General features: G+C 35.2%; 2 protein-coding genes across 2 annotated transcripts; one reads left to right on the top strand and one right to left on the bottom strand.

Annotated features, from left to right (window-relative positions):
- Positions 1 to 8273: 8273 nt before the first annotated feature.
- LOC126723775 (putative disease resistance RPP13-like protein 1) lies at positions 8274 to 13442 on the bottom strand. The gene is made up of 2 exons (XM_050427569.1): positions 9500 to 13442; positions 8274 to 8714 (listed from the first exon to the last, which is right to left on the bottom strand). Exon 1 carries the CDS (start codon positions 13170 to 13172, stop codon positions 9546 to 9548), a length of 3627 nt encoding a protein of 1208 aa, XP_050283526.1. The 5' UTR covers positions 13173 to 13442; the 3' UTR covers positions 8274 to 8714; positions 9500 to 9545.
- A 5640-nt stretch (positions 13443 to 19082) lies between these two features.
- On the top strand, positions 19083 to 19568 carry LOC126722624 (uncharacterized). The gene has a single exon (XM_050425766.1). The coding sequence runs from the start codon at positions 19083 to 19085 to the stop codon at positions 19566 to 19568; it is 486 nt and encodes a 161-aa protein (XP_050281723.1).
- Positions 19569 to 19813: the final 245 nt, after the last annotated feature.

Below are 19813 nucleotides of genomic sequence, written 5' to 3' on the forward strand. Positions count from 1 at the left end.
GAGTTAATAGAAAAGCCCAAGGCTCATTGGAACTTGAGTTTTATTTGTTCCATTTGGTCCCATCTCAAGCCACAAATTAAAGTCCAATTGGGTAGGCTCAAAAGGCTAACCCAATTAGATAATCAGTTTTTATTTAATAAGAGTTATTAAATAAGTAACTACAGAGATAGTTAGAACGAACGAATGATAAAAAGAAAAGGGAAACAGTTTTTCTCCACAAGGAGAAGAAGAAGGATTTTTCTTTGAGAATCTATGTACAAAAGACTAATTGAGAGACCACACATTTTGGGTACCATGTGGAATTGAGATGAAGATTAAAGGTATCAGAGCGGTCTTCAATATCATGCTTGTATAACATGTGATTGAGTTTTTAGAATCAAAGAAAATAGTTCTCTTGGTGATTTAATTTTCTGCAGTAAAGTTTCTGCATAATTTTTTTTGGAACTGCTGTGATTAATATATGTAAAGGCAATGGTTATTGATTCGCAATGGGTCTGGCTTGCTAGGTTTATTGATATCATATGAGCAATTTTACGATTGAATGTTTGAATTCTTGGAATTCATATATGTATATCGTGGACCCATAGGCATATTCAACTTTGCCGTTAACATGCTTTTATATATTTAGATTATATGATCATGTCTTTTGTTTATGATATAACTGTTATGCTTAATCATATAAAAGTTGAAGCACTAGAACCTTTCCTATGGAATTGTGTTGCTTGACATCATTGGATTAAATGAATATATATATATATATATATATATATATATATAAATTCATGTGCAGGTATATAAACTTTTGGTTTTGAGATATCAGTTCATGATTATATATATTAATATAGGCATGACGTAATTTTGAAATAACGTCATAGTTACACTAGTTGGTTATCTTGAATGATGAATGTGTGTTGTTTTCCATTGAATCCGTATGTCATAATTAAAATCCTTTAAAGAGATCCATTCCTAATGAGATTAGGATTTTGTTTTCAAGGGTTTCTAGCATATTAGGGTTCTTGATCTTCATCTTGAAAATCTTAACGTTGGATCTGTAAATTTTCATTGATAAATCAAAAAGTGTTTTTAATGGAAGAACAATGTAAACGTCACAAACAGTTAAAAGAAAAATGGCTGTTTCTAGGCGGTTTTGTGACTGGCGAGTCGCGAGTGAGTCACAAGAGCTTTTGGATGAACTCACGACTGGGCGAGTCGCCAAAACAAGTAGCCAAAACTCGCGATTAGTCACGAGATTCTCGTGAAAATGCTTTTGAGGCTAGAAGCACTGAATTTTGAATTTTCACTTGTTTTTTACTAAGTGTTAAAACTTTGATTAAAAGCAAACCTATGTGATTAATTTTATTGTCCTTAAAAGTTAAGGACAGTTATTAATCATTACCTAACTAAAAGACCTAATGAGATCAAAGATGTTAGTTAAATAGAACTCTTAGTACTAATTCATTTTATGATTAAAAGTCCTTAATTTATTTTAATTAGAAGTTTTTTAATTAGATTAAAATTCTAATTAAAGTTATTTAGTTTCTAATGAGATTAGAATACTTTATCTAGTAAGTTAAGGATAGAGTTCTATATAACTAATTTTTGATTCATTAGTGTTTAAAGAATCCTAAATAGTTTAGGACTCCATTTTAGTTAGTGATTCTAATGAGATTAGAGTCTTTATCAAGTGCAAGGTTATTAGTTGTGATGGGATCACAATTATTTAAAGAAAAACCCAAATAAAGAGTGGGAGTGCTGAAATAACCATTTTGTTAAGTTTATTGTAATGTGAATAGATACCTTGTCTTGACTTCGAGTCTTGCATTCCATGCAGCGGGTATTTACTTCACGGATTACAAGGTTAAACTTCTTTGTGATTGCGCGAATGTTCGTTACGCTATTGTGATGTGACTTAGTTACATCACATTGAATTTAAACAATTAAACACATTTGATGTGTAGGGTTAAAATTGTGATTAGATCATAATGATTTCATGACAATCCACATGTTTTAAAATTTCTAGTGGAAGAGAGATACAAGGGTTGGATCTCACGGCCTCTATTGTCGGTTCATAGTGGTGTGGGGTAAACATCTCATCTTGGCCTCAAGCCTTGCATTTCATGTGGAGGATGTTTATTTCATGGTACTACAAGATTGAACTTCCCAGTTTATGGTGGTGTGGGCAAGCACCTCGTCTTAGCCTTGAGCCTTGCGTTCCATGTGGAGGGTGTTTTAGGGTTTTGTCACGGAATAGCCAAAGGGAGAGATTGTAAGGTTGAATTTAATAAACCATTTTGTTGGCTATATTCCATGCCAAGTTGCTTGTAATTCAGCATTTAGAAGCCCTGTATTTAGCTGGGAATCATGTAAGGGTAATGTCTGAGAGAGTGTGAAGAAAAGCTTAAGAGTATTCACTCAAACAGAGCCTCGCGACTGGAATTCGCGACTGGCAAGTTGCCAAAGGAGGCACACGTGTGAAGCATGCAGGGGAGCTGAAGAGTCACGCCAGCTGGAGCACTATAGGACAAAACTTCCAGTCTGGCCAAGCAGTTAGCTTGCGGCTTAGACTCACGACTGAGTCAAGTTGCAAGGCCTAGCCACTAGACCACCTTATTTATTACAAACCTGACCTTTCGCATTCCAAACGTACACCAGTATAAATACCCCTTATACTCACGTATTGTAGAGGGCTTCCAAAGAGAATTTTGAGAGAGAAACCCTAGAGAAAAACAAAATTGACTCACCCACAATCTTCATCCTTTGATTCTCCAAATTCCTCTACTCTCAATCTCTCCATTGTTACAACCTTGAAAGGTACATTTAGCCAGATCTTTTTCTCACCATAATAACCATATGAGTGAAAAGGTTATTTAGTGCTTAGGAAGCAGTTAGGAAGTGACCAATTGATATTGGTTGATGCTATGGGCTATAGCAGAATCCGGTAAGCTAGAGAAGACAAAGGTTTGGCATAACCTCGTTGGAGCAAGAAGCTTGGAGGGCTTAGGTACAATGGGAAGATTAGGCTTAGAGGGTTCTGTTGTTCATGTATCCTAACTTAATTCTCTAATGGATTATTGATCGCTTGGAGGGCGGCGGAGAGGTTTTATGCTGAAGACTTCGGTTTCCTCTTTAATAACATATCGCTATGTTGTCTTTGTGTTTACATCTCATTTTCCTTAATTTTTGCCTTTTAATTACTACTGTGATTGTGATTAATTATGGTTTAGATTGTTTTATCAATTCTGTTTTAGCTTATTTTCATATTCCGCACACACATTGTTTGATAATAAGTTTGAATTGGTAATTTGTAATTTAGGGTCTAAACGTTCATAGGTGTTTTACACACTATTTGATTATTCAAAAGTGTTATGAAAAATATTGTGGATGTAACACTTCTTTTTTCATGATACCTTTATCTTTAGTTATGGTTGGTTTTAGTATGATATTTTATTATTTTATCTTGGCTTATAAGGAATTAACACCTCAACAATTGTGATAATATTGTACCAATTTGTTGTGTTAATATTTTATTATAATGTGAAATAGTGCAAATTGGACAAACAAAAAATAATGTAGCAAATCCACTGCAGCTTTACACTTTCACCCAAAAAAAAAAAAAAAAAAAAAGCAGCCAACGAAATAGTGAAAATTAAACAAACCAAAACTATTGTAGAAAAGCTACTGTGGCTTTTCCAATTCACTCTTTTTATATATAGATTTTGACCCATAAAGAATTGACACATACATCACAACATTTTCACAATATTTCGATGTATACGTTGTACTTACAAGGTAAATTTACATCGTAAACACATAAAATTGGCAAATTTTGTACACATTTACAAAATTTATATAATATTTACCTTTTTTGTTGCAAATATGTATAATATTTGCCACTTTTTGTATGTCTATAACATAAGCTTACAAAGTAAACATATAAAGATTTAAAAAAAAACAAAAACAAAACAAAACAAAAACAAAGCTCAAACTAAACTGGGGTACTTGAGGGAAAAAGGAAAAAAAATAAAAAAATGATAGCTCATCGATTGAATAAACCAAAGGCAGTATTCATGAGCCTATTGCCTCTTTTTATATAGTTAATAGATAGAAATAGAAATAGAAATAGAAAAAGACTTAGGTTATAAAAACCAATAACTCCTCATCAAATCCAACAACTCCTCGAATTTTTTGCTACAACGGTATGGACAATCTGGTATGTACAGATGGAACCTAATGAGAACAAGCAATACAATCCTTCCCAGTTGAACAGATCATCCCAGAGGTACAAGCATCCCAAGAAAGCTTATTACAAATTATTCCTCTCAAACCACAACCACCGGATGGGACTATTTGGGTTCCTCAAAGAGTGAAATGGAAACCTCCCCCAAATCCTTTATTTAAAGTGAACTTTGATGGGGAGCGGGGGTTGGTGTGATGATCAAGGATGAGTAGGGATTAGTAGTTGCCTCCATGGCCAAAAAGCTCCATCTCCTAAGCTCGGTCACAGTAGTGGAAACTTTGGCAGCTGTCAAGGCCCTCAGGCCTCACCTTTGCTCAAGACATCGGCCTCCCATCCCACATTCTAGAGAGTGACTAAGAAATAGGGAAAATTACACTTTACCACTCTAAACTATATACTAGATTATACTTTACACCCTAAACTATTTGAATGCCCACTTTGCACCCTTAACTATCACACATAGCACCCCCCCACATTACTTTTAATGTTAAGTTAGACAAAAATTAATATCATATGACTTGCACATGATTTTCTCTTAGGTGTCACACTATTCAAAGACCAAAACACCCTTTTCACAAACAATAAAAAACAAAATGCTTTTTTTTTTTTTTTGGTCTTTCTCTCTCTGTGTACAAGCCTCTCCCTCTCTCTTGCCCAGCAGCTCTTCCCCTTAATGACTGACTGTATTTCTTTTCCAAGAACATTAGAGGTCAAAGCTAGCACCATATGACTGACTGTATTGTATGCTATAAAGAACTGAGGGACATTGCAATGAGTTTTAATTTTCAAAGAACTATGTAATATTGCTAGTCCCTTAATTCTCTATATATAAAAAGAGCCAATAGGCTTAATGAACAGTATTTTGGTTTATTGAGTCACCTTTATCCTTCTTTTTTTCCAAGTTTTGAACAATTGCTACAGTGCCAATTTGGTTTGTTCAATTGGCACTGTAGTTACAGTGCTTTGGTTTCATCAACCTCTGCACTGTTGCTGCTTTTTTTTTCCCCCTGCTGCTTTCTTTTCTTTTTTCTCTGCTTTTTTTCTTTGGGGTAATATCGACCTATTCACTCTTTTATTTTATTTTATTTATTTTTTTATCTATAAAGCTGTTAGTTAACACAATAAATTGTCACAATATTTTTACAATTGTTGATATGTTAATTCCTTATAGATTAAAATAAAATATCATATTAGAATCATCCATAACTAAAATTAAAGGTATTATGAAAAAAAAAGTGTTACATCCACAACATTTTTCACAACACTTTCACAACATTGTTCATTAGGCTTTTTTTTCCCCCACAAACCACAATACACCGATTTTGGTTGTGCTATTTTTGTCTTTTCCTTTAAATATTTATATGTGTATGTAAAGTTACACTGAATTAACAAATTCTTACAATATTTTCACAATTATTGACAATTTGCACTATTCATTGGCCTTTTTTTTTCACAATACACTGGTTTTGCTTGTGCTTTTAAATATTATATTTGCATACACAATTACACTGACACAACAAATTTTTATAATTTTTTTATAATTATTGAGGTGTTAATTTTTTAAAGATCAAAATAAAATAACAAAATAAGAGACTGAGACCAATCACAACTAAAAATAAATGTATTATGAAAATGTTATAATATCTTCTTCTTGTCACAATATTTTCACAATTGCGAGATCTTAGATCCTTGTAGATCAAAATAAAATAAAATAAAAAGAAATGTTATGTCTACAACATTTTCACAATAATTTTGTAACAAATTTTATGTGGCAAGGTATTTTTGAAGGATAAAAAAGTGATATCAGTAATAGGTTCAATTTAAAACCAATAACAACTTGTCATAATTTGTTCTAAAAATGTTATGGATGTATCATTTCTCTCAAATAAAATAAATATATATCTATTCGGATCTTAAAAATAAAAGTATTATGAAAATGTTTTAATATTTTGTTATATTCTTAGACTTCTATTTTAGTATATATAGTCAAATTGAATGAGCCAAAATTCACTGTATTTTTCACGCACAATTTTCTTATAGTCTTTTTTTTTGTTTTTTTTTTTTTTTTTAATTTTTAATGCATAATTTTAAAACCAGTAATAATTTATTACCTAAAATTTATTGTGAAAATGCTGTGGACATAAAAATTAAATAATAAAATATCAAACTGGGACCTACCACAGCTGGAAATAAAAAATATTACGAAAATGTAGTGATGTCTTGTTATATTCCTAAACTTCTTTTTTGTGTGACATTTTGTTGTGTTCCTCTGCTTCTTTTTTTGTTTATTCAAACTTAGTAAGCCAAAATTCATTGTTTTAGGCACAATTTTTTTCAGTTGGGTTTTTATTTTATTTTTAAATGGACGATTAAAAGTGATTAGCCCAATTTAAAACTAGTAACAATTTACCACCTAAGATTTGTTATAAAAATATTGTGAACGTAATATTACTCTAAAAATAAAATAATAAAATATCAGACTAGGACCAACCATAGCTAGAAATAAAGGTGTTGTAAAAATATTGTGACTTTTTGTTGTGTTTCTAGACTTCTTTTTTGGTTTATTCAATTTGTTGAACTAAAATTCATTGTTTAATGCATAATTTTTTTAGGTTGATTTTTTTAAAAACATTGTTTTAAGTTTTAGAAAAAAATAAAAAATAAAAACACACACACATATTGTTTTACACACACACAAATTGACGAAGTAACACTTTCCTCCTTTATGTTCGGGGTAGTTGCATTCCCCCCAACCCTAAGATTGAATAATTTCATCATTTATATTTTGTAAATGAGCATATACCCCTATTGTTTCTCTCTTAGTTAAATCCTAACAAAATCTCATAATTCATAAAATATTCCATTGTGCAATGTCTAATATACTCCTACTAAATTTTAATGTTCCAAAAAATTTCTTTGTGTATTTTGAATTTTATGTGGTAGACTAGTAGACATGCTTAGAAAGTTAGAATGATGATATATGATATTCTAATTGTTACCTAAAGAACACTAATTTATTAGGTCTAAATCTTCTAGACTTATAATTTTATCTGATAGAAACTTTGATGACATATGTCTTTTGTCATTTTGTTCTTTTTTTAATTTATTTTCCTGCTTAAAAGGGTATTCATTAAAAATAAGTAAGCTAAACATCGTAGTTAGACTCATAAAATAAGATAATAAAGAATGAAATATGAATAACAAAATCTTCGTTGCAAATGATTGCAAGTATTTAATTTAATGAAGATCTTCAAAAAAATTATAGCATCTATTATCATTCATTGTAAAAATTTAAATATTGTAGAAAGATGATAACATTCATCATCATTCTTTGTAGCACTTTTTGATGAATAGATATTGCATTTAATAAATAAGTTCTAAGAAATTGTCATAGTACATAGATATTCAAATAGCCATTTTAAATTTAAGAACATAACTTCATACTTCAACAAAAAAAAATTTATATTAATTTTCTCATTAAAGGGTCAACACGTGCCTTACACGTGCAACCCACACTAGTCTATTAAACAAGAGCCAATTCAACAGCATCTTTGCGTTGCTTGTTATAACTAATGAGCTAATGTTTGAAATGAATAGCAAAACCAGACCAAAATGTCTTAATTTATTTCCCTCTATTTGGAAAACTGAACATAAAGTCAAGATTTGCCATGGGCAAGAGAGAGGGGAAGAGCTGTACCTGTACGCACAAGTGAGAGGCCAGGAAAAAAATGAGAAGAAATAAGCATTTGATTTTAATTATTAGTGAAATGGGTGTTTTGGTCTTTAAAAAGTGTCACCTAAGTAAAAATCATGTGCAAATCATGTGATATTAATTTTTGTCTAACTTAACAATAAAAGTAATGTAGAGGTGCAAAGTATGATAATTGTGATAGTTTAAAATGCAAAATGTGCATTCGAATAGTTTAATGTGCAAAGTATAATCTAACATATAGTTTAAGGTAGTAAAGTGTAATTTCTCCCAGAAATAGTTATCAACGCCCTAAAAAGCGAAGGTTCCTCTCTTACTGCCTATAGCCACTTGATCAAAGAGGTGAAGTCCTTGGCAAAAAAATTTGTGCTATTGAATTTCAACATATTAGACATCAAGGTAATTCTGTACTCATAACATTACTAGAAATGCTAGACACGTTAGCGAGTTCTCAGTGTGGATGGAGGATATTCTTCCACACCTCCATGTTGTAGTTTTAGCCGATGCAGCAATTATTATTGAATAATACTACAGTCTTCTTCTCCAAAAAAAAAAAAAAAAAACAAAACAAAAACAAAAACAAAATCCAACGAGTCCTAATCACATCCAACAAGTTGGAACAAATCTTGCTCAGCACCTAGGACTCATCATGTTCTCATGCTGTAGATGGAGTTAATTTGTAGGTGGTGAAAAGTGTGAAACTTCATTGCAGGGTGTTCACCAAATATAAAAATCCCGGTCAATCTTAGGTTCCTACGAATTGGACAACTGCACAATGAAATTTATACACACGATCAGGAATCATAATATAGTAGATTAGCAGTATTAATGATGGAAGCTAACATAGCAATGTTAAAAATGGAAGCTTTCCCACTGCACACCCTTGGTGTGGTGGTCACTTTATAAGTAAAAATACTTGTAGAGTGTGGGGGGTAAGGACCGGGATTCAAGTCTCCAGAAGAAAGACTCACACACATATATACTTATATTAGATTAGAGTAGAAATTCTATCTTCTAAAAAAAAAAAAAAAAAAAAATAGAAGCTTTGACACTAAATATGTTATAATTTGGGATTAGCAAATACACAGAATAAAAAAATAATTCATATGAGAAAATAAATTTAGATTAAAATACACTTTAATCCCTTATAAGTTTGGGATTATTGTCATTTGGACTCTTTACAGTTTCAGAAATTTCATTAGTCTAAAATTTAATATGATTTGGCAAATTCAATATCTACAATTATGATTATTGCCAACCAAAATCAACAGTTATGATGTTTTTCAAAATCAAGTAATAGCAATTATTTTTGTTTCTTCACAAAGAAATGTTTATGTTAGAGAGAATATGTTTGATGATACAGGGAGGTGCATATCATATCAGAATCATTGCACATTAATGATGTGAATTACAACATACCACCTTCAATGTAGGAATCTTTCAGCCTAAAACAATACGTAGCAATAAACTCATATCAATAACCGAATTATCAAAAGAATATAAGGCAATTTCCACTAAATACTTAGCATATATGAGGAATATTGTAGAGGTACCTTAACAATTTTTTTTTTTTTGGTTTCAGCTTCCATCGGTGTTTCCCTAATCAATGCATACTCTGGTTTCTGAAGAAATCTGGGATCGATATTTCTCTTCCTTTATTTGTGGGCCTAGCTGAGAGCAGTTTTTGATATTAAGATAAAGCAGACTGGGGGGAAATCCCTCTACTGACAATAACCGAAGCTCATCACAGCAGATAATATCCAGCATTGTAAGCGAAGTGAGGTCCTTAAGCCCTCTGACTAGGCGCCTGAGATTTGGAAGTGTGCTAAGAAGAAGAGAAGTAAGAGTGGTGGGCAATCCCTCTGCAGGCCAATACCGAAGCTCCTCACAGCAGTTGATATCGAGCTTTTCAAGTGAAGTGAGGTCTGCAAGCCCTTTTTTGAGATATTTGAGCTTTGGAAGTCCGCTAATTCGGAGAGAAGTGAGAGTGCTAGGCAACAGCCCCTCTTCCGGAAACGATTCCACATCACTGCATCCACCTTCAATCTCAAAACAAGTGAGAGAGACCATTTCGTGTAAACCCCATTCCTTTGTAGGCGTGAGATTGTTGCAATTGGTAATACACAAAGATTTTAGGCTAAGGGGCAAACTACCTTTTGAAAATTGAGAGAGCTTCGGGCAACCAGATAAATTCAAAGTTTGGAGACAACAGAGGCAGGTGTTCAACCCCCCCTCATGAAGTGATTCCAGATTTGGGCAATCCTTGATTTCCATTTCTTGAAGAAATTTGAGAACCGCATTCTGAATTGAAAGGAACTTGAGGTTGTTACAGTCCTTAATATAAAGAGACTGGAGCTTGGTTAATAAGCCTAGGGGTAGGGATCCAACAGAATCACAGCTACTTATTTCCAGCTGATGAAAACTGGAATTTCCTTTCAACAATTCCTCTGGTAGGGTCTTCAGTTTATCCAAGCCATGCAGCTTCATTTCTATCAAAGTTGGGGCCATTAGAATTGAAGCCTCGAGCTTCTTACATCCAGAAACCACTAATTTTGTCAAGGAACCAAGGTGCTTGGGTAAGCTCCCAATCAATGAATGACATTGTTGTATTTGAAGCTCTTGGAGGGAAGGGAAGAGTTCATCTTCATTGGCAAGCAGTTCCCAATGTTCCCACTGTGGCAAGTTCTCAAACAACAAAGTTTTCAGAGATCTGAATGGCTTGGCTCTAAAGTGGGGATTTCCATAAAATCCAGAATCCAGCCTTTTTAAATCTCCCATATTTGAGATTGAGAGCTCTTGAAGACAAGATAACTGTCCCAGTGGTGGCAAGGACGTGCATTTTTTGCACTTGGTAAGACGTAGGAATACCATGTTAGCGAAAATGGCATCACCTAACCACTCGGGAAACCTTGTACCACCATAGTTTTCAATGGTAAGCTTCATCAAATTTTCATGAGGCTGCAAATTTCTGAGCACTTCTATTTCAGTTTGTTCATCATGAGTGTTAGAGTTCCATTGGAAAACTAACTCATTAAGATGATTCTTTTCTTTCAATTTGGCGTTTGAAGCATCTGTTGCATCGTTGACATTCTCCAGTTTTGAGATGCAGAGTGTCTTACGAAGATGTGGAAGATTTCCCAATTTATTGATATTTGCACCACGGTCTTTGCTTACAACAAAATTAGTCAACACTCGGAGACTCTTTAATTTTCCAAATCCCTGTGGCATATTTGTTAAGTTGGTTTCCCTCACATCTAAATGAAGCAAATTAATGAGGTCTCCAATGTTTGCTGGTAACGAGGTGAGTTGATAACAACCTGACAACAACAACGTCTGCAAATTATACAAAGAACATGTCCAGCTGGGTACCTCTTTAATAAGAGTGTGAGAAAGGTCCAAGTAGCGTAAATGTACCAACTTGCCCAATTTAGGTAGCTCACTGATCGCATGATATGAAAAAGAAAGCACCCGTAAGTATTTGTTACTTTGCAACCACAAATTATGAAATATGTGACTGAAGGCAGGCCGGGTACTACCATTTGAAGAGGCTAGTAGAAGGAAGGTTCGTAGAGACTTCAGTTCCCTAAGGTGAACAAATTTCTCAGGGCCATTAAATCGGTTCGTCAAGAATGCCAAATGCCTAACCTTTTCCGAAACTCCACATGGCTTGCTATCCTCAACCTTGAGACAAAATTCTCCCGACACAAATTGAGCTAGATCGTTGACAAGGTCATGCATCTCAAACTGATTATCAGGACTCAATTGAAAAAATGACCTTGATACTAGTTCGTGAAAATACACGGTCCCAACATCCTCCATTGTGTCTTGACCTTTTGGCTGCTGCAAGAAATCTTCTGCCATCCACATGAGAATCAAATTTTCTTTGTAAAATTTGAAACCCTTGGGAATTATTGAACAATAAGCAAAGCATCGTTTGAGATGTGGAGGAAGACGATAATAGCTTAATAATAAAGCAGGAAGTATGCTGCTTTTATCATTAGGTAGATCCCATATCTTGCTATTCAGTATTGCGTGCCATTGCTCAGCTTCCACTTCAGGATGCAGGAGGCCCCCGAGTGTTTTTGCAGCTAAAGGCAGGCCTTTGCACTTCTTTGCAATGTCCTCACCAATTCTTTTTAAGATGAGATGTTCTTCAGGGGTGCTAGTCTTAAATGCATGTTTAGCAAATAATTCCCAACAAGCTTCATCTGACAAATGTGGCAGCCTGTAAGTAAGAAGAGGCTCCATGGTTGATGCAACATTTTGATTACGAGTTGTCACAATAATTCTACTGCTGCAGTGTCCAGCCTTTAAGGGGCTTAACAAAAAATCCCAATCAATAAAATTCTCATTCCAAATATCATCTAAAACCAGTAGAAATCTCATCCCCGTCAATATCTCCTTTAGTCTAACTTGAAGAATATTCAGATCTGTCAGATTACAAATTTTTGAAGTGACAGACTCGAAAATGATTTTGGTTACTTTATAGACATCAAATTCTTCTGAAACATGAGCCCATGCTCTTAGACCAAAATGTTCCTTAACCCCTGAGTCATTATACAAAAGTTGAGCCAGGGTTGTCTTGCCAACCCCACCAATCCCAACTATTGCAATTACAGGGATTCTGTTTTCTGCTACAGTACCAGCAAGCAAAGATTTTAATAGCTCTTCTTTATCTTTATCTCTACCAAATACTTCAGATTCATCTACTAAAGAAGTCATAGGTAACATAATTGGTGGTTTCCGAGTGACACTTCTTTTTAGATTGAGAAGATCAATTTTTTCGGATAAAGATTCTAGTCTTTCAACTATCTTTTTTAGCCTGGACTCTAAATCTTCATTATGTGAGAGCTTGGATTTTATATCTTCATAACATGGATGATGAGCAGAGAATTGACCTGTTACCTGATCCCGGTTGACCTTAGCGTCTTCCAATTGGCAATGCAAAGCTATAGTCTGGATCTCGCACGACAGATCATCGGCATCATAGACAGCATCTTTGAGCTCGTTGACCCAGTCTTTCACCACCACATTCGTGATCTCCGACTCCTCTGCATCACTGATCACTGCGTTAACAGTCAGCAGAACCATTTTCAGCCTCTCCAGGAGTGTCTCATCGAAATCCCGGTTTTGGAAAAGATTAATGATCAGGGGAACAGCCAACCTGTCCAACAGCACTTGAACCAATGGAGAAAGGCATGCTCCTCCCACAGTCTCCAAAATCATTTTCTCAGATTTAGAAAGGAAAGAATCCACAAAAGGATGACAAAAGATCGGAATATATAATGGAATAAAATGCGTGGAAGGAAGTCTCTGCAGTCTGCAAATTGCTTCTTGCTATACCAGGCTTTTTTTTCTTTTTTCTTTTTTGAGAAATCTATACCAGGCTAGTGAGTCTTTCTCCTCTCTTTTTCCGGAGTGTGACAAACTGATAGAACCCACACGGACAGAGGTCTGACTTTTCTTGACCACTTTTTTTTTTGATATCGGATTTAAAATGGCCCTTCTGTGCTTATTTATTTATTATTATTTAAAAAAAATAAAAAAATTGGTGTAGGGGATTTAAAGTGATCTTCTGCCTTTGGCTAGCGGGTTGTAGAATTTTTCTTTTTTCTTTTTTAAGAAAAAAGACGGTGAACTCATTAATTTAGGGAGGTTAAATTAACCTAAACAACATGATGAATGTTCGGTGATATATATATACTATCCAGATAATTAAATTAAGTAATTGTACTTTTAGCAAGAGAATGAGTTCTATTATTCCGTTGACGAAGATAGGAAAAACTTATACAAGAAAAGAAAGAGGAGAGTATTATCACATCCTGAATTAATTGTCTGTGTAAAAGCTAGAGATGGTTCTTTGTTCATAAGATCATCTATAAATTACTAAAAGTTGAAGCGTAGTATTTATTATTGTTATGCTCCAGTTAAGCCACATCAACATTATGTTATCATTTATTTTCTTTTTATTTTATTTTTTATTCTTAGATTTACCGGTTGACATCTATTGAACATTTTCTTAAATTAAGGTGTTACTCTATCTTCAACTTTATCATTTGTCTCTCCGTTAACCCAAATTCTTCAAATGCTACCATTATATGGAATTTTAACAATCACCGATAGATTACAACCTCCTCGTATCCTTTATTCGTTGTAACTTCTTCAATTTGTTTAGCATGTGTCAACATTATGCATTATAAGTTCACCATTATAATTAATATCCACTATAAACTTAAATACTCCATTAATTTATTTTTTTTCCTTTTCTTTTTTCCCTTAGATCTTTTTTAAGTAACCCAAAAGTCATGTTTTACCATAATTACTAAATCACCCCTAACAAAATCTATTCTTTCCTAAAAAAAAAAAAAAAAAAAACACTCTTTCCTTTTTCTTTTTCTTTTTTTTGGTTTTAAAAACTTCATCATTTAAAAATTAAAATATCTTTTAACCGTTAATTTTATAATTAATTTTCCAACATTTCTTCCTCCCTTTTAACTTTTCATCTCCCCACTACTTTCTACCTTAATATCACTCTTTTTCTATCATTTTATCTTCCTTTATTTTGACTCTTCTTGTTCTCATCATTTTACTATAAATTTGTCATTTTCTCTTCCATTCTATACATAGTTTTCTCACACAAAATGGTTACCTCTACCTCCCTCCCTCCCTCTTTCTCTCTTTCTCAATTTGTTTTTCATTTATTTTATTGCATCTGTACTTTAGGTTTTGATTAATTTTTGTGTTAATTAAAATTCTACTTTGGACTGTTGTGATTTAGTTTTGTGTTTTAAGTTGTTTTAGTGAGAGATGAATCCTGTCTTTAGAAATGTCATAATGAAACAAGAACATGGGTGCAAGGAATATAATCAAATGTCATATAATATGGTGTAAGAACTAATGTATCTTCCATTGCTAAATTATGTGGCCCTTGATGGACTGGCCATAGATTTTGTGAATATTAAAGATGTAAGGTTGAATTTATTCAACCATCTAATTGGCTTTATTCCGTGCCAAATTTGCTTGTAATTCAGCATTTAGTAACCTTGTATTTAGGTGGGATTGTTGTAAGGGTAGTGAGTGAGATAGTGTGAAGATTGCTCAAGAGTGTGCAAGAAAACAGAGAGTCGCGGCTGGGACTCGCGACTGGACTCGCGGCTTCAACCCGCCAGAATCTGCACACGTGCCAAGCATGCTGGAAGATGAACAGTCATGCTAGCTGGAGCACTACAGGACAAAACAGGACAACTGGCCATACGGTTAACTCGCGACTGGAACTCGCGACTTAGTCAAGCCGCGAGGTCAAGCCGCGAGCCACCCCTGTTTTGGAAAAACCTGACGTTTCGCATTCCACTCCTCTTCAGTATAAATACCCTTTTAACCCACGATTGAAAGAGAGCTTCCAGAGAGAATTTTGAGAGAGAAACCCTAAAGAAAAACCAGATTGTTTTACCCACAATCTCTACCTTAGAGTCTCATCAAAATCCCTCACTCTCTTCCTCTCCATTGTCAAATCCTTGAGAGGCCTTTATACCAAACCTGGTTCTCACCATTATCATCTCTGTGAGACAGTCATTTGGAGTTCTGGGAAGCAGTTAGGAAGGAGCCAATCTTTATTGGTTGATGCTACGGTGAAGTAGCGGAATCCGGAAAGCTAGAAAAGAAAAAGGTTCGGCGCAACCTCGTTAGAGCAAGAAGCTTGGAGGGCTTAGGTGCATTGGGTAGATTAGGCTTGGAGGGTCTATTGCTGTCCTTGTATCCCAACTGTATTTTCTAGTGGATTGATTACCGCTTGGAGGGCGGCGGAGAGGTTTTTCGCCGAGGTCTTCGGTTTCCTCTTCGATAACATATCTGGTATTATCGCTGTGTTTGCATCTTCCTTCCTCTCTATCTCTGCCTTTACATTATCTGCTGTGGTTTATTTTATTGTGGCTTAGATAGTTGTTTAATCAATTCCATGTTATAGCATATGTTAAGTTTCCGCACACTAGTTGTTTAACATATTGCTTGTGTTGATTAAATTGGTTTTTGGGGGTCTAAACGTTCAAAAGTGTTTTTGTACACGTTTTTGAACTTTCAAAAGATTTGAGATTTGAGTGCTTTAAGGGCACCTCTCTTTTAGGTACTGGTGTGGAGTCACCACTTATTTTTTTTATACAAAAAAATAAGAAAAAATAAATACAATTACATGTTCAAAATACTTCAAATTTCATTGATTGAATAAAAAGTACAATTTTGGTAAATTAACCTTACAAGGCTTTGGTCCTAGTTACAATCTATGCAAAAGAATACAAAACTTTGGTCCTAGTTACAATCTACCAAAATTAAAGACAAAACACAAGTCTACCTATCCAAAATTCTCAGTTCAGGGGGCTAGGTTACAAAATGGGAAGGGGTTAGGTATCCATTCCGCCCAAACAGAGTTTGGTCTTCTAGAATCTAATGACCACTATACCCTTTTTGTATGATGTTGAATGATAGGTTGTAACACACATGACAAACACTTGACAAAAACTAATTTAAATAAATTTGCCTTATGAATAAAAACATCCTCTTTTTAAATAAAAATCAGATCTGTTGTTTGTAAAGTTTTAAAAAAAATTAAGATTTTATCAAGAAAAATCAAATCTATTGTTTCAAAATCTACAATTTTATATAAAAAAGAAAAGTTTTTAGATTTGTATTTAATGAAAATACAGACCTGTTTTGAGATTAGAAAAAAATAGATCTGTATTTAATGAAAATACAGATCAGTTGTGAGATCAGAAAAAAATTCAGATCAGTATTTAATGGAAATACAGATTAGTTTTGAGATCATAAAAAAAATCAGATATGTATTTAATGAAAATACAGATCAGTTTTGAGATCAGAAAAAAATCAGATCTGTATTGAATGAAAATACAGATCAGGTTTGAGTTTTTGTAAAAAAGGCTTTGATGATCATTAGCAGATTTTGAAATCAAGGAAAAAGAATTAAAACAAACAATCAATTAAAGAACATGTCAAAGAAAATTCCAACAAAGTATCTAAGCATGGCAATTATGTATTAAGAACAAGGCACAAAAAAACATATTAACCACATTCATGCAACGAACAACGACATACTAATTAATGGAAAAGAAAAGAAAAATAGAAGAAATAACTAAATACCTCTTTCTTGAGCGTGCTCTTCAAATGAAAGAATATTTTAGAAATCAAAGAAGTTTATTCACTTCTTTGAGTTCTAAAATACTTTACTTACAAAAAAGAAGTTCCTAAAGCAAAAGCCTCCAAAACGCCTTTAACATAAAGGGAGTAGAGAAGTCAGAAAGGAAGAGCCGTTAATTTTGATTTTTTTTTCCTTTATTTATAGAGGTCGGGATGCTTAAAAAATAAGCTGAATGAGGGCATATATGAATTGGAATGCATCCTTATCTCTAAAAAGTCAAAAAAGATAGGTTTTATCTCAATTAGGAATCACCCGGACGGGGTTGAGTGTTTGGGCCAATCGGCACTCCAAGAGTGCCAACAGGCCCTCTTGGGTGCCAAGCCCGCTTTTGAGTTTTGGATCGATTTGGACTCATTTTTTAAGGATATTTTAGCCTGGAATTGCACCTAGACGTGTTTTTGATTCGTATTCTAAAAATTAATCCCTTTTTCTTGATATTCAGGTCTTTAAAGTGATATTTATCTTATATATAAATATTCTAAAAAGACCTGATTATCCATAAGATTTTTGTTATCTGATTATCCACTTTATTCTCATGCAAGCAGGCTTATTTTTGACACTAACAACCAATCATAAAATTATTTAATTAATTTTAATTGTTTAACCATTCTGTACGGCACCCAATGCCTAAGTTCATATTGGGCCTTGGACCATGAATCAATGACGTGGGCCAAAGATCCAACCTTCACATCAACAAGAGCCCCGGCCCAAACCCACGAATAGCTACCAATCTAAACTGAATGTTGTTCGGAAACTTAGAAGGCGGATTGCATATGCCCTGCTCACAAGATGCTCGCGAAACCATTTCCAGGCACTATGCACATGCTCGGTCACATTGCCCGGACACATTGCCTTTTAAGTGCCCGATAGAACCTTAAGAAACTCCGCTGCTGAACACATTAACTGAAGTGGGAACCATTTCCAAAGCCACTCGTACCTAAAAATCCACTTAAGCCCATTGACATTGGACCTTTCTTTGCACTAAGGGAGAAAATAATGATGATCACCCCATTAACAAAGGCTATAAATAGGAGAAATGAATGGATAGTAAAGGGATGCAATTCTGAGGAAAGAAAAGAGTAAGTGAGATAGAGAGGAGATAACATTGAGAAAGAGGGAGAAAAGTGATTGCATTGGGTCCCTTAACCTAAGACAACCCAAGGTAGGATACCCAGACCCACCATATAAGTAAATTATGAGCCCAAATAGTGGTTTGGCCCAGCAAGCCCGTCTTTGGAGCTTACAATTGGTGCCCACCGTGGGGCTCTCCTACGACGCTGTAGTTCTAGAGGGACTCAAACTCGGGGACAATGTCTGAAAGGCGTTCGGGGGACCATGCGGGAACTGGATCCGTAGGGTCCTCTCGGGGGTCAAGTTGGTGAGAGCGCAGATAGAAAGAACGAGAAGATAGGAGGCATGACCAACTAGAAGTGATGTCTGGCATGGGTTAAGGGTCGTACCAAACCCAACGTATGATTTCTGGTGCCACGAGACGTAGGCAACTGGATGAACGGGATGAAGAGCTCGAATGGCTCTGTAGACTAGTCAGGGGTTTGGAGCTGGAGGTGAGAGGTAGGCGCCGGGGAGGAGACAGAAATGACCGGCAACAGGAGGATGGGATTGGGGGAAATAGATATGAAGAGGGATCCAATCAGTCCAGACCTCAACTACGGCAAAGTCGTTCACATTCCTGGGAATCCCATCGGTATCGAGACCGTTCGCACTCGAGAAGGTCTCGACGAAATAGGAACCAGTCTCCCTCCCGGGAATCAGGGCAATGTCGAGATCGTTCACATTCTCGGGAAAATCAAGTAAGCAACTTACTCTCCCCGGAAGAGAGACGACCCCGGAATGCTGCCATGAACGCTATGAGTCGCGCTCTGCGAAAAGCAACTCGATCCCCGTTTTCGAACAAAATCGAGCGAGCCGAAATGCCGGATAGGTTTGCTCACCCACCGTTCAACTACTATGACGGGAAGACTGATCCGGTAGAACACGTCAGCCATTATATTCAGATGATGTCTTTGCATACTCATAACGATGCACTCATGTGCAAGGTATTTCCCTTAAGTTTAGGACCAATTGCATTGAGGTGGTTTAGTGGGTTACTGAAAGGATCCATACGTAGTTTCTCCGAGTTGGTTCAAGAGTTCGGAGTCTGGTTTGTGACGTGTAGCCAAGTACCTCAGCCAGTAGACACGCTCCTCTCAATGAAAATGAGGGGGGGAGAGACCCTCCGTAATTATGCCAACCCATATTGGGAGCTATACAACGAGATTAGCGGGGATAACAAAAGGGTGGCAGCAAGCACATTTAGGATAGGGTTGCCCGAGGATTCAGGGCTACGAGAGTCGTTAACCAAAAAGCCGCCAAAAGGCATGCGGCAGCTTATGAGATGCATTGAGGAATACAAATGATTAGAAGATGACTGGCTACAAAGCAAAGGCAAAGAGCAAATGATAACTCGTCCCTGGCAGGCAGGTTTCCCATTTAGGCCTCGTGAGGGTTTGGTGATTCAAGAACCGGCCACACAAATGGGAGAAGTGAACGTGACGTTTAAGGAACCAGTACACAGGATTCTTGACTGGATCAAACACAAGCCGTATTTTCGATGGCTGAACAAGATGGGAGGGGACCCATCTAGGAGGAATCAGAGTCTGTA

Source organism: Quercus robur, chromosome 4 (genome assembly GCF_932294415.1).
Source record: "Quercus robur chromosome 4, dhQueRobu3.1, whole genome shotgun sequence".
NCBI lineage: Eukaryota > Viridiplantae > Streptophyta > Magnoliopsida > Fagales > Fagaceae > Quercus > Quercus robur.